Raw genomic sequence first — 16,315 nt, 5'->3', positions numbered from 1 at the left:
ATAAAACAAAAAAAACAAAAACAAAATAGGAATCAAATTCTGTTTTTACGTGATCTTAATGTCCCCCCAAAAAATCCTGTATTTCAGAATAATTGATTAGAAAAGCAAAGACGTGAATCTGTATGAACATACTAATGGAAGCTTTCAATAAAAATATGTGAAACAGGAAAGCGAAGACATTGTCAGTTAGCATTAGATCTTTATTTCTCATGTCACTTCGAAGCTTACAAGGAGCTTACATTTAACTTGGGAATTTTCAAATGACACAAGCAAAGATTATATACAGTACTATAAATTGTCAGCTAGGATAAAGGAGACCAAATGTACACATTTTGTTATTTCCATAGCATATGTTTTCTCCTCTGTAAGGTATAGATATTTTCTTCTTTTGTTTTTTTTTGCCAAAGGCAGGTGCCCGTATCCATAAAGCATTCCATATTTTCCATACTTAACTCTTTGCTGTTATAAAAATATCAGATATTTCTTAATTTCTTTCAATCCCTGGGTTGACGAGTGCATCTTGATGCATCTCCTCAACATTATTGCTGCAATAGCACAGTAGTAAATTCTGGAACTCTTAAGTAAACATATATAGTAAAACATGGCTATTAGCAATTGTTTTCCGTTGCCCCCCCCCCCCCCCCCCCCCTGTTTTGCAGGATTCTTTAAATACTTGACAAACTTTCAAAGTGCAAAAAAAAAAAGAAAACGAAAAATTTGATCTGAAAATTAGAAGAAAAAAAAAAAAAGGTGCAAATAATAATACTACAAATGTCTGGTGAAAGCATAAAAGCGGACATGGCACTTCTATAGTGGAGGTGTGAAATGACTGCAGCGAGGATAGCTTGGTTCTTATCGTCTCAGTTTGGCCGCTAGCGAAGTGTCGCCGTGTGATTGCCGTCCGTGCTCCTTGCCGCTTCTTCCTCGCCTCCACTTTAGGTCTAAAGTACAGCTAAGAAAAAAAACAATACGAGCCGAGGGAAAAAAAACAAACAACAACCATAATACTCAAAATGATATCAGCATTACACTCCGCGCTAGTTGCTCCCCTTGAAATTGTCTGCTACCACTCTCCTGAACAGGACTTAAAAAATAAAAAAAGAACTCAATTGTCTAAACATAAGTACAAGTTGCAGGTTTTCCTCCGACTACAAACACAGACTTGTGCCTCTAAAAGTAAGCTTAGTATCCGAGTTAATTCCATGATTTTCAGCAGGAGATTGAAATGGAAGACTGGACGTCAGTCAAAAAAAAGAAACACTGATAAATTGTCAGATGAAATGTCGGATGAAATGCGAGAAGGCAGGAGAGTTGATCTGAAAAAAAAGGCAAGGCATTCCGTCTTCTTCTGCTGCAGATACTTGTGAGATGTTTTCAACGTTTTCTTCTTGAATCAGTATCTACAAAATGACCCCATTTTGTACACAGTGATTTATGATAACTTGTAGTCATGTACAGCATGGCGAAGCCCCGCCCCCCCCTCTGCCTCGGAGGACACAGTCCACTTAAAGCACTTTACCTGAGGTTTCATTAAGAATGCTGCAGTTAGCCAAAACGGGGAGTTGAACGCACGGCGGGAGGAGAAACAGGCACACGCACATACACAGCTTGTTGATCGCATCCCTGCAGGTTCTTCAAGCATGCTCTCAGAGGATTTAGGGATGTGGCGCCTGCATTCCAGTCAGGGGGAGGAGGAGCTGGAGTCTGGTTGTGAATTCAGGGGGGTGGTTCTGCGCTGAACGGAGTCCATGCAGATTCGGACAGACTTCTCCTCTCATTAATGGATGAAAGAAGCTCTCCAAAGTTCTTCTGCTCTCCTCTTGTGGAGTTCAGTTCTTCTGAATATTATTATCATCAATTATTTTTCTTTTTCAGGCTAGGTTAGCGGCCTCTCTCACGTCGAGGTCAAAATGCAGCTAGCTGGTATTGAATGACTTCACTCCCAACTTTGAACCCCTCTGAGCTGGCTGGGGCGTTGGTGGGCGTGGGGGGGGTCTGGGAGAGAAAAGCTAGGGCACATAGCTGGTCACTACGGGGAGGTAGAGGAAGTCCTACTTGTGGAGAAGCTGGAAAAACAACAAAAAACGATGCATGAAGAATTCTGCTTTTAGCTGAAACTTCAATCTTAAGCTACGTTCACACCGTTCTCTGCAACGAGCGTTCAAGCAACCGCTTCCAATGAAAAGTAAAAAAAAAAATAAAAATGTGCGTTTCAGGCTTCCGCGCTCATGTGTAACTTTGGAAACGCAAGTTTCCATGATTGTTTTTGGGCTCTACGTACAAAACGCGCAGCCATTAAACGCGCATTGAAAGTTGAACTACAGGTAGTTGAACTGTGACTAATCAGGGACTTCTTTTTGGTAAAGGCGATTCGATGGCGTCCCTTTGTATTCACAGAAGTGCAAACAGTTTAAAAGTTAACCATGGAGGAGAAATGAATAATTGCGGTTTGTGCTCGGCCGCAATAATGTGACACTAATTCTTTCATATATCGGAATAGAGCTGTGAAAGACAAAGCCTGGAGCGCTTTGACGTTACACACTCTTTAAATTTGTTGAAATCTTTTTGTGATCCTTGGTTCTAACTGGAGGGGGTGGACCTACGCTATTAACCCTTGTGCTATCCTATGGGGTCAAGATGACCATTGACGTGTTCTCCCTACCATGACAAAGGTGGATAAAGGTGGAGAGGATTTTATGTAATTCATGGAGACCAGTGAGGTTCACAAATCATTGAAGAAAAAAGGTTCAGGGCCCTGTTTAGTGGGTCTAGATGACCCCACTCCCAATGTTAAAGTGCCTACGATAGCACAAGGGTTAAACAATAAAAAAAGAAGAACAAGAAGCCCCTCCCTGCTGGTCTAGTGTGAACACCATTCATTGAAAGCATGTTCCTGAACGCGTGTGAAATGCCCGGTATGAACGTAGACTTAAACCAGAGAGCACTCGTTACCTCTGCAGCCGGTGAACCATATGAGCCACCAGGGAGTCAGAGATCCCGGGACAGGCCTCCTCCGCTAGCAGGATCGCCTCCTTCAGCTCGTCCAGGACCATGGGGTTCCCATTGACCTTCTCCTGTCGTGCCTTTAGCTATACATCAGAGACATTGTCTTACTTAGACTGAGCCCCTTTCACATTAAAAGTAAAAGAAAGAAACAACCATGTTTTTTTGTTTCTTACTTAGTGTTGCTCTCCTCTAGCATTTTTACTGTGTTGTAGCAAGAAACTTTAGGGGACCCTCAATAGTTCTTCCTCTCTCAAAGGAAGTACTTTTTATCTTTACAGCGACGTGTGGAAAGACTCCATTTAATGAAACATTTCCTTTTGGTCCTGATCAATATGAAGGGTATCTGCAGTGCCAGTTAGAGACTAACATGTGGGCAGAGCCTTAAGGCTAATATGTGCAATGCAAATAAAAAAAAGGATGTTTTTTACACTGCCCAAATATGGTTTTATCAAACAACCAAAACCCTTTTACAAACTACCAAATATTCAACTACTGTCATAATGTTATAGTTTACAAAAAATGTAAAAACTTTAATTTTGAAAAAAAAAATGTATTTCATTTTTTTAAATTTAAGACTTTGACTGAATATAGGCTTGTTTCCACTGATGTGGTGCAGTCCAGTCCGTTGTTTCGAGCGTTTCCATCATAAAACGGACCCCTTAAGCTGGACTGAACCGTACCATTTTTGGGCCCCTGTTGGTTGTAAGTCCATAGAAAAAGGAACTGACCGGTTAGGGCGGAGCTACTGTTGAAACCCCTTGATTGGCTAAAGGTCAGTACGACAAAAGAAAGCGGCTGTATTCCTCTACGGCAGCTGCAATTGTTGTTAGCGTCACGCCGCATGCACCGTGACGGTCCAACTCTGAGTGGAAATGCTCACCTGGATTGCCTGGACGTTTCTAAACTGGACTGAACCACTCAGTGTAAACAAGGCTATATACCAGGGGTGTCAAACTCATTTTGGTTCGGGGGCCACATTCAACCCGTCTGAATATTCTCTTTTCTTAACTGCAAACGGTTAAACTTTTCTTTCTGGTGAGTCTGATAGTGGTGCTAAATGTTATATTCTTGGAGCACTGCGACCCGTTGATGACATACCAATCAAGCAGGTTTTAAATTCAGTTCTGTGAACAAATAAAACAGTCCATTTTTCCTGGAAAGCTCAGCACTCCACTTCAACCTTTTTTTTCTTTTTGACAACATTTTGGTCATTAGGGTGTCACTAATCATCCTATAGCAATGTAACAGCTGTGAGGCTCGCAGGGAACCAAACTGCATTGTACCCAGACCCAAAGCGGTTAGGATTCACTTTTGGCACTTGCAGAGAAATGCTGTTTCACCTGGTTTGCTTTTCCTTTGCCCCCCGTAGTGGCGGAATTGCGCATTTCGGTTATTTCTTTAAAAAAAAAATCATAACTCGCCACAGGAATGGACTAGAAATGTGCTTTGTTTTCTAAACATCCTTATAATTTTTACTTTTCATGACTGGGCCAGATTGAACCATCTGGCGGGCCGTATGTTTGACACCCCTGCCATGTACATTTACTGATTTAAGATGTATGGACTTTTCTGCCATCTTCCCAAGAAAACCAACAGTTGTTGGGCAATTAGGTGGCGCTCCTCACCTCGGCCAATGCAGGAGAGATGACTGCAGCCAGGCTCTGTGAAAAAGGCCTCTTTGGAATGTCTTTTGTCTGCAGGACACATGGAGATGTGTGAGAGTTGTAGTTAATGAACGTTGATGAGAAGAACTCGGCTTCTCCTGCAGTCTCTTGGAGCAGCAGCTGACCTGGTCTGTTACTCCCGACTGTCCTTCTCCGTTCTGTAGCTTCTTGGGGTCTTTTTCTCGGATGGTGAAGATCCAGTCATCACTGCCAAAGTCATTCCCACCCGACGCCTGACCATCCTGCTCTCTGGTCACATACAAGTGAAAAATATTCAACTTCAAAAGGTCCTGCATCCATCTGAAGGTGTCGCTCAAGTACAACCATGCAGACTTGACTGGAATGGTTGGGAATGTCTCCCTCTTCACTTGGTTTGTTTTTGGAGAAGTGGATTTAACTCAGGAAAGATATTGCAGTTGCAAAAACTACTCACTTGGGGGAGGTATTGTTCAAAGTAATCACTGGCCAGGAGGATAAAACTTCAAGAAGAAGAAATGTTGGTAGTCCTCAGACCTCCATTGGGTTATTCTGCATTTACACTGAAGTGACCCATGACCAAGCATTTGGTTTTTTTCCCACCAGTTAAAAATAGAACTATGTGAGGAAACCAGTTCAGGTTAACCCTTTCTGAAGCGATCACCAAATTATAGAAACCTTTCAACCGTTTACAGAATTAATGCAATTTCTATGGATTTTAAGGCGGAGAAAAGCAGTAAAGTGTTGCATATCAGCACAAAACTGCTTTTCTCCACTTCCATTGGAATTGTGTTATTTGTGTAAACAGTCAAAGGAGTGAAAGGGTTGAACAAGGGGCCAAAAAAGTGTGACTGCTCTCCCAAAAAGGAATTTTTTTCTGCTGTAAAGGAAACACGACTTACGAGTCCGACTCATCAGAACTGGACTCTGCGGTTCTGGACTGCTCTGCTTTCCATCTCTTGTACTTGTCCACCAGCTCGGTCAGATATGAAGTCTTCTTGGCGTAGCGGACGATCAGTTTGTGCTTGAGCAGTTCTTTGGCTGTTGGCCTCTGCGGAGAGGAAGACAAGTGACTTGAGCAAGCGTTGAATTCTGGGACATTCAAACGTGTAAATGTACGTGTCTGCATACAAAACTGGGCTCTTTGTTGAGGCAGGCCTCCACAAACTCCTTGAGCGGCTTGCAGTAGCTGCCCTCCAGCGTGGGCGGGTTGTTCTTTGGGATCAGGAATAAAACCTTCATGGGATGCAAATCCGAGTGGGGCGGCTCGCCTTTGGCCAATTCAATGGCTGTGATACCCAACGACCAGATATCCGCCTGGGAGAAACCAAGTCAAGGAATGTCACACAAAGGAGAACTACTAAACAAACACAATCAGTGCTTTTTAAAATGTTTTTTTTACTGAACAATAACATTTTTAGAACATAGAAAAACATGAAATTCTTTGTAGATCAAAATTTATGTCAAAAATCTACCCCCCCCCCCCCCCCCCCGGTTTTCACATTTTCTAAACCTTGCAGCGCTTGTCCTGATGCCACAGTGTAACAACACACAGGGCTATGGTCAACATATGCCATACTGATAGACGTTTGATCCCTGTTTAGTTCTTCTGCGGATCGATTATGTCTGAGGTTTGATCTCCAGAGCATCAGTGAGTGAATGTGTGTGGATGAATAGAACTTCTTCATATAAGACATTTACCTTTAAAAACAACATGAATATTTTAGATTTGCATGCGGTTTCATGTAGTTTTTCTTTTTTTTAAAAAGCTTTGCATTAGTAAGACAACATAATTAGTTTAAGTGTCAGTATTGACAATTCTTGACCTTTATTGACATCTTTTTACAGCGATGTCCCACTTTAACTAAACATGGCGCCCTTCAAAGCTGACAATTGTGTCCAAGAAAAGTTTTTAAAGTTTTACGTAGCAGAATCTGCATTAAAAAAAAAAAATCACTGAACTGTTTTTTAAACTCCTCAACATAAAGGTAGAAAATTAGTAGATAAACAAATATAATACGCATTACCTAAATTGGCCACTAGAGGGCATTTCAACATCATTTAGCTTTTCTTTTGCACTAAAACTTGTATTCTGAACAAAGGTAGATAAAATAATAGTTGACTGCAAAAAAAAAAAAAGGATAGATTTGAGGATAGATTAATCCCTAACTTCATAATCTGACAATGTATTCAAGGGATGAGAAGAACCGCTTTCTAGGAAGTTCTTCAAAACCTTCACTCTTTGCTTTGAAGCAACAATGCTGGCCTGTTCAGACGTTCCTGCTTTTTAAGTAGATCGTTGTGTTCATGCACCATCAGCTTTATAAGAAAACTGTCCAAACAAGGAGAACTGAGAAGTACAATTACCTACCAGTTTACAAATAAATCAATAGTTAAAATTTAAATGAAGTCAAAAAACAAAAAGGCTTTTAGAGATATACGAAATGATGACGATCGAGCTTTAAATTTTGCCTCTTTGGCGTCGCGTCCTGCAGAAAAGTTTCACCAAGAGAGGATGTAGATGAGATCCTACCCACCTTTGAGTCGTAGGCCGACTGCTTGATCACCTCTGGTGCCATCCAGAAGGGCGTGCCCACGAAGGTGTTGCGTTTGATCTGAGTGTCAGTCAGCTGGCCAGCCACGCCAAAATCTGCCAGCTTCACCTCTCCCTGCTCGGATAGCAGAACGTTTGCCGCTGACGAAAGAAGGAAGGAAAAAAAACAACGGCATCTTAAGAACCTTCTCCTCAGCTCAGCTTTTGCCTCAACCCCCTGGAGGAAAAACACGCTGTATAATGAATGAAGCCATAAGTGGACGCCAATCCCATCAGTGTGCAAGATGATATGCCGCCGCAGACTGCAGCGCTCGCTCATACCTTTAATATCTCTGTGGATCTTCTTCTCGGAGTGCAGATACTCCAGGCCTTTCAGGATCTCTCTGAGGATCGTGGCGATCTGGGTCTCATCTAGAGGTCCGGGCTCCATCTTTCAGGAAACAAAAACAGCAGCAGTTGAGGTTGAAACTGTTCGGAGTGGCAGAGGATATTTTATTGTTGTTGTTTTAAACGGGTTAAAATCAGACACAACGATAACGTGAAAACAAAAAGATCTTTTCATGCATAATTTTAGGACAAACACAAACTAGTTTGCTCATTAATGTGTGCTGCTGCTGGTGTGTTTGGAAGTAAATGCAACAAGTTGAAAGTTTGGACTAGGTCGTCTCCCTCTCCCCTGTGAGGGCAAGAACACACCTCAGAGCTTTTTCCACCAGATACTCAGGCACAAACCTTTCATCTATTTTCCTACTGTAGATTAGAGTCATAACAACAGACCCTGAACAGCATCAGATACTTTAAACAGTGAAAGGATCCAGGGCTGCACGATGTGAGGACAACTTGCAATCTAGTCATCTGTATTGCGATGACGATATGACTTGTGATACATGACCAAATAGCAACACAACTAATACATAATTTCCATTTCACTGCAACAGATTTACAAAAAAGTCAACATAAATGGAACTCTAAATGACCCATCTCATTTAACATAAAGGGCTCCACCCGATTGGTCAAATGCGTAAAGGGCTTTATTTGATTTGTTAAACACTTCAACCTGCTATGAGAATGTGCGTAAACATTCAGAGATCCACTCCAACCAAAGCTACTTCAAAGTTTACTGAAATTTCTCACTTTGATCAAGTTTTTTACTTTGTAAAAAAAACAATAAAAATACTACATAATCCTGAATCTGTTAAATGCATTTTTTTTCAAATTTTGAGTCTTTTAAAACTTGTAAAATACTAAAACCATCAAATCTCATTAGTTTAAATAAAAAAAAACCTTTGAAATAATTCCCCAGTTTAATCTTCATTTGACAAAAACTAGCAGTGACTCCCGTTGCCGACCTTAAAACCCCAAAAAGACGTTCAAGGAGAAGAATTCTTTAGAAATGCAATTTTCTGTTGAACCAACAGGAGCTAATTTGGAGAAAAGATACATCAGAGACGCCAGCAGGAAATTATCACGACAACACAATCAACCCAGTAGACAGAAACAACTCCCTGCCAAACCACAATATTTCCTCTTCTGCAATTAGAGATGATTAAACACTGATTTCAGTATTTATTTAGGAAATTATCTTTGCTACAACACTTGTACGCAGAGTAAACAGATGTTTCAACAGCGGGCTGCTGAACTGTGTTTATATACAAAGATTTAGTCAAAACCAGCAATTTTGCAATACTAAAACATTTAGACAGTTGTCCAGTTACGCTAACTTTTTTAAGGTTAAGCATAAAGGGGGTTGACGCGTACGAGTGTTGCAGGTTTTTGGGTTATCTGGACCTGTTATGGTCATAGACAGGAGCGTCTACATCTTAAAGTCTCCCTCCGATCATGTTTTTTTTTTCCCCCCAAAGTGTTCCCAGTGGTCTTTTAAATATGATTATGCCATTTTTTAGCCAAAAAAACGACAACAAAAAACCTATGTTGTGTCTGATGACATCGTTTCTGCAGAGCGGCAGCGGGAGTTCATTAGAAATTCTCCTCCAAGTTGTGGCCGTCGGGACTGTTGCCACGTACTGTGCCTGCCCTTATTTCCCATCATCCTTTTGTTTACAATCTGTCCCAATCGCTTACAGCCTCTTACAACCCCAACCTAACATTTCCAATGGAACAAAAATGGAATGCAAAATTAGAGCTCTTACTTTAGACTCACTTAATTTGAAACGTTGAATTTTATCTTTTTGCCTCAGCAGGTCAAAAATTGAATGTCATTAAGATTTTGAAAGACTTGAAGCCTCTTGGTTGCTCCTCCCCTTTTCAACGCATTACATTGGTATGGAATAGCTTATATTGAACAGGACTAGCTAGTGCCCTAGACTTTAACGCAGTTCAGACATATGGTCACTCCTTTTTTTTTAAAGAAAAGACAATAAATAGCAACATTTTACTAAGACTATTTGTAAATCCACTGTTCTAAACTTAGATGACTTATGGAAATTAAATGTACGCTTTTTTTTTTTTTTTTACATCAAATTATACATCATTCAAACGCAAAGCATTGTGGTCAATGTTCCCCAATCTAGTTGGCATCCATGCACACTGATTTTTCGCAGACTTCTGGAAATTCCTTATATTGTGTACTGAATAGTGAGAAGTGAGAGAATTGGGAAACAACCTGTGTGTTCTGGGGTGTTTCTAAAGGTTAGCAAAGCTAAAAGAAAGAGGGGAAAAAAAAAAAAAAAAACAGGAAATAAAACGAGTTGAGACAAATTAGTCTGCAGTTTGTTTTTAATCGAACTGAAGCAGAGAAAACCGCTTACCAAATCTAAAGCAGAGCCTCCTCCTAAATACTCCATGATGATCCATAGCTTTGTGTCCTGCAGCAATGGAGAAAGAGGGAGAGCTTAACGATCAGCTAAGGAAACTCTTTGTCAAGGTGGTTTGTGAAGATTTGAGAGGCTACAATCCTTAACATGACACTAATGACAGCTTAGTGGGGGAGTTGGCCATTTTAAGCCAATCACTTTGTTTTGACAGAAAGTGGGAGGAAGAATATCAAAGATTGGGATAAACTTGGGAAACTAGACACGTTATGGGACCGACGTCACCTTCAGGTACGAGCCGTAGTACTTGGTGACGAAGGGGCTATCGCACTGGCTGAGCACCGTGATTTCCTGCTGGATGTCTTCGATCTCGTCCTCCGCCTCCTCCAGGTCAATGATCTTGATGGCCACCACCTTCTGCGTGCGATTGTCGATACCTTTGAACACCTCGCCGAAAGAACCCTTGCCGATGCGCTCCAGCTTGGTAAACAACTCTTCGGGGTCCACTCTGGCATTCTGGAGGCGGAGAGAGGAAAGTTGGATAAAAAAATAAGCAAAAGATTAAAAAATAAATGAACAAAATGTTGGGGAATAAATCAGAAAGTCCTCCAGGAAATAATGTGTTTGATGCTACACAGTGTTTATGTCCACTGAGAGGGACAAAGGAGAGTGATGCGAAAACAATGCAACTATTTGAGAATAGAAGTTAAAAAAATAACAGCATCTATTTATTATTTGATATTTCAATTCTTCATCACTCAGAAGGCTTTCTAGGTTTGATTTGAACAAGATGGAACCAGACTAAAAGTCATATCTGTAACGTGAAATGCTGTCCTACAGTTCCAAAAAACACTCATAACACACACAGTCTCCAAAAGATGATCAGGATTCATCGTTACATCACATATCATCAACCAAGTTAACCCAGGCATCCCATAATTATCAAGCTTGCTATTGTATCCATGTTAAACTTTACTACAGAGTCTTTACGGACTATTAAACCGTCACAAAGTGTACATTTTGAAGAGTCCAGCAAAGTATTTTATGACACCAAAGTAAAAACATTTGTCTTAAGAATTCAGTTATAGTTTAACTTTGACATAAGAAACATTTCTATGATCTGTTCAGGGAGGATCCGCTTTGGAGCAGCTATGTAAGCATTTGATTACAGTTGAACCACAGCTTGGAACTTCCTGCTATCCAAAAACACTGGAGTGGGTCATCTTGACCCTAGTGCTACTGTGATCATGTTGAAATCTCCTTGGATTGTAGTTTGATTCAATAAAAACTAGTCAGGACCATCATGCTTCAGTTCAGCTTGAGGAAATTCACTGAAAATGGTTTAACAAGTTTTGATTCAATTTGATTTCACACTAAGCGGATCAATCCAAACAGTTTCTCATTTTGAGGGATGGAATTGTCTGAAATGAGCAAACCGGCTAGTCTTGGTGGTCTAACCAACTCTTATTGGTTAATCCTTTAACACTGGACCTTTACAGTGCAGGTGCCTCAAAAGTAACCGGCACCTGGGGAAAATCTGCCACCTGTGACACCTCCAGGACACCTCCTCCTCAAAAGTTTTGAAAGTTGTGTGTAGATAAACACTAACAGGAAAACAGGTCGGGGGGGGGGGGGGGGGGGGGATCATAGTTTTTACCAGTGAGAGAGTAGAATTTAAGTACTAAATCCCCCCTTCTCTACTTCTTTAAAAACAGCTGAAATAATGCCCCAGATGCCTGGAAAATGCTTATAAAGGGCGTATCTTTCTAAATTTTCCTGGAAGAGAACCCAAGACTCCTTCAGTGATTGGGTGGTAGCCTCCTACTGTACCTCTCAGTAGCTTCCTACTCTAAAAGTGTTTGAGGCCCCTGTAGTAATGAAGTCCTTACACAAGTTGGGGAGGGGGGCAATTAATTGATTACGGGATTTCTCCAACCACATCGAACTGTCTGAGGCAAGTTAGGTTAATCCAATCCAACTCTCATTAAAAAATCTTTTCCATATGAAATAAATTGATGATAATCGATATTGGAAAATACCATTTGGAATGAGGCACTGTAGGTTTATTTGACTATGATGTCAAAAATCGCCAAGTGGATCACAGCAGTCAACACACGTGTGATAGCAGCAAAAAAAATGCCATCATTCCAGTCCAATGTGTGGAATCACTTTGAATTTAGCAAAGATGTGACCATAATGTGTGGTAGTAAGTTCTAAAAATGTTCCATTTGTAATATTTTTATGCTTATGTGGCAAAACAACACCAGGCGGAACTTTGTTTTATAAAGCTCAGCCCACTGTTGTTTTTCCATATAAAAAATAATCCAAACGGAACATTTTTAGAACACTTGATTATTTGGCAAAAATCTTCAACAGGACTGTTCAGTACCCAACTATTTATCTCTTTGGCTAAAGATGTCCTGGATCGACTTTAGGTCAGTGAATCAGATCGTTCAAAATGAACCAACATCGATTATGAATCGTATCGCCAACCACAAATTATGATATAAACCGAATTGTTGGTAAAAGGAATCGTTACTCGGCCATTACCCAATCAATATGAAGTAGCTGATTCTGTCACGGAGAAAAGTGGTTTTGTGCAGATGTGAAAAGGTGCTTTTCTCCACGTCAGAATCACTTGATTCACACTGATCGTGTAAACAGTCTAAGATTTACATTGCGTCCAAAAAGCGTGTTATTTAGGTTTTTGCTGGTTATATCTTCAGTGTTAAAGCATCTGAGGTTGCCTTCACACTAGAAAAGTCCTGTGAACTTGGTCAAAAAGTGCAGAGAAGGCTAATCTACATCAATGCCTGGTTTTAGTATTTTTATTTTCACACTGCACTCTCAAAAGCGAACCAAACCCCCTGAACTCATCACACAATTCCAAATGTCGCTCACTTTGGGGCATTATTCCCATACGGGGAAAGAAGCAAGGTGAAACAAACTGCACACAGTAATCCTTCGATTATAATAAAGGTCTAGGGGCCTGGGCCTCATCACTAAATCACAATTACTCTGTTAGATCTTCTGTTAGATATTTTACAACTCCTTCATGAGTGCTGGTTCTTTAGTTTACTGTAGGCAGGTCATTTTACTTTTTGTAATACATGGCATTAATGTCACTCACTTCCACACTTTGGTTTATCTTAAAGTGAACTGAGACCCTCACTCTAAATGAGACCAGGGTTCACAGTTTTTTTTAAAAATTATTATTTTTACAAGTGGAAAAAAAACGAATCTTTTAATACTACAATTACCATGAGAATGCTTTCTCATCTTTCCTTAATTCCTGCTTTGTTGGATTTCTGTTCTATATGTATTTACTCTGTAACTGAACCGCACCAGGATTCACTTGCAAGTGGACAGTATTCTTGTTCTAAACACGCTACAGTTCATGTGAGCTTTTACACTTTGCAAACCCAAAAATACACACCTGACAGGATTTAAATAATAATTTCAAACTCTCCTGCATGCTGACACTGCAAAAAAATTAGTAATTCTTGTTTATTCTGATAGTTAGGTTCTAAAAATAAGAAAAGAAAGGAAATAAGAAAAGAAAGGAAATCCCAAAGCCATTTTTGTCATCTTTCTTAGACTTTATACATTATTCTCTTACGATCATTTTCACAATTTTCTCTTTTGTTTAACTCAAAGTTCACACTATGTAGAAAAATACTTTCAGTATTATAGAATGAAAACAAATACCTGATAGTGATCAGAGATTTATCTTAATTGGGCAAACTGAACTCATTCTGTGTAGAAAACATGGCACAGGGGAGATTGATTGACAAATGGTCTACAGCCAATCAGGAAAAGGTATTCAATCCATTGTTAAAAAAGCAAAATAAAAATAAAAACATAGCATAATTTCACTACAAAAAAACTGCGATATATCCAGGGATGACTGTAATCTAAAAAAAAAAAAATTTAACTGATCCAAAATGTGAATTTTTCCACACCCATTGTAAGATATTGTACAGAATGTGTCTTTTTTATATAAACCTCCATTTGTCACAGCACACATCAATAACACTTTTACGCTGATGATACCGTGCTGTTTTGTAAAGCCTTTACAACAGTTTTCTGTTAATGTTTAGGACTGTGTGAGTCCATCAAACAACTGATGCAGTTTTTCTGGTTTCACATAAGCTTTCTTGTGCATTTGTTTTTTAAATGGTTAATTATATGTTTTTTGTTACATTTTCTATTTTTGTTTTATATCTATAAAGACAGTTTCCTCTTACAGGAGAAGAGTGCACTGTTATTTTCTATCACCCAGCTGTCTTGTCTGAACTCTACATCTGTAACTAAAATAATTCCAGTTTCAGTTTCTCTACTTCCCAATTGGTACAAATAGAGTTTTTCTTCATTGTTTGCCTAATTCATTGGCGGGTTAACACGGATTAGTACATACAAAAAATTGAGTAAGGGAGTGTTCACATCCATTAAGAGCTAAGTGGATATTAGCCATGAGCATTTGCAAGTCTCGAGTTTCACAATTTTACACATTTATCACAAACGTACGGCAAGATAAGTCATGCATGACAGTCTGCTTCTCAGTTCTCAGCTAAAATAAGCGTTTTGGTTAAAACTAGATCAATTAAAAAAATAATCAAAGACTAAATGGTTCTACAGGCGAGAGGAGCTCAGAACAAAACCGCATTTTCAGGCTTTTTTTTTTTTTTGCAGCTGCACACTTGCAGCATTTCTATCTTAGACGGGAATGAGAAAAAGACTACTACGCCACAGGAAGTGAACTAAAATGACTTAACTCTCAAGAGGGTGCTGATATGTTGGAAGCACAAGAGCAGGCGCTGAGTAAAACAACTTCCTTTTATGACCTTTCCAGTAGATAAAGGCTCATTATGTCAGTTGAATGGAAGCAGATGCAACCTGACGTTAACAAGAAGGATGTATGAAAGTTAAAGGAGTCCCAACAATGTGTGGAGGTCCTTGTATATCCGTGGACTTACAGCTGTGTGCCTACTGAGCTCCCTGGCTTGCAGCTTTGCAATGAAAAAGGCAGATTTGGTGAAGTGTAACCAAACGCGCGCAGACTACTTTGTTGTGACCTTCAACAGCCTCCTGGTTAACGGAGAAGGAGCTCACCTGCATCCCCGGCAGGTTGCCCTGCACGGGAGAATGGGCCATCACGAAGCCGAGTGGATTAGCGCCTGCTGCTGCGGCGGGTAACGCTGGGATCTCCTCGGCGCCGGTGGTTCCCGACAGGCCGTTTTATGTCAGCGACTCTGTGGGACCCAGCTCTGCTGAGCAAAGTCCTGGAGTACCAAGTCGTCTAGGTCTTCCTTGTGTGCCTCCAATGTGTCGGGGGGGGGGGGGGGGGGGGGGAGAGAAAAAAAAAACAACAACCCTCGAATACAACTCAGAACAGCTGAGCACGCTCCTGACGTCTGCTAACGTCGAGGACCAGAAATCCGCAATGTTAGCCAGCCAACCACCTGGCTAAGCCTCTGCCCAGAGTTAAATCCAATTTCTCACCCGCAGAACTAGCCACCAAGAATTTCAGTCTGCGGATTCTGTGGCGCAGCAGTAAATATTTACGTGGAATATCTCCCCCGCTGTCACTCTGTGTGTATGCTTATCTTCCCGCTAACTGTCAGCTAGCCAACATGGCTAGCAGGTTAGCTCCGCGGCTAACGCAGGCGACCCGACAAACGTTCCGTGTGTGCAGCCCCCGTCTGCCTGCATCCGGGCAGGCGTCACCGGCAAGACGGAGGCAGGAGCGCGCGCAGAGGTCGTCTCTGCCCCGGCTGGTCTGCAGTTACCCCCAGGGCTCCGGCATCGGCGGTGAAGACTGCTCGCCACTGTTGTTGTTTCTCCCCCCTTTACTTTCGAGCCGTATTCTCCGCTACCTTCTCGTCGGCGCTGTGACGCCTGGCTGGGCGGATCCGGATCCGGATCAGGATGAGCCGCGACATCCTGACTTCCTCTGCTCCAAACGGCCAGGTACTGATGCTGGAACTGAAGCTGTTTAGCGGGTTTATTCCCGGGTGAACGAAAAGTTAGATGTGTTTTTATCGTGCAGGCAGATCAGGTTGAGAAGGTTAAATAAAGGTCCAAATGACACGACGATCATTTGGTCCGTGTCTACTCCAATTTGCAATGACCAAATCAGATAATTTTATATTGAAAAAAAGAAGAAAAAAAAGACAAAAAGCAAGAAATATTTGGGGGCATGTAATTGCAAATGCCTTTAAAAAAAAATGACCGATATAGGAAAATCTACCAGGGACGGATCAACAGAAAAAAAGGGGCCACGGGCTACACTGAGCCCCCTTCATTAAAAAAATAACAATTTTGTTTTGATTATATTTATTTTT

General features: G+C 40.9%; 1 protein-coding gene across 1 annotated transcript; it reads right to left on the bottom strand.

Moving 5' to 3' along the window:
• Positions 1-182: 182 nt before the first annotated feature.
• stk24 (serine/threonine kinase 24) lies at positions 183-15,854 on the bottom strand. The gene is made up of 11 exons (XM_004066541.4): positions 15,084-15,854; positions 10,257-10,487; positions 9,969-10,025; positions 7,522-7,630; positions 7,184-7,341; positions 5,778-5,963; positions 5,549-5,697; positions 4,796-4,919; positions 4,632-4,700; positions 2,953-3,089; positions 183-2,066 (listed from the first exon to the last, which is right to left on the bottom strand). Exons 1-11 carry the CDS (start codon positions 15,123-15,125, stop codon positions 2,030-2,032), a joined length of 1,299 nt encoding a protein of 432 aa, XP_004066589.2. The 5' UTR covers positions 15,126-15,854; the 3' UTR covers positions 183-2,029.
• Between the last annotated feature and the right edge of the window lie 461 nt (positions 15,855-16,315).

Source organism: Oryzias latipes, chromosome 2, assembly GCF_002234675.1.
Source record: "Oryzias latipes chromosome 2, ASM223467v1".
In the NCBI taxonomy this organism is placed as follows: domain Eukaryota; kingdom Metazoa; phylum Chordata; class Actinopteri; order Beloniformes; family Adrianichthyidae; genus Oryzias; species Oryzias latipes.
The sequence above is the reverse complement of the archived record's forward strand: the minus strand, read 5'-3'. Positions and strand labels throughout refer to the sequence as shown.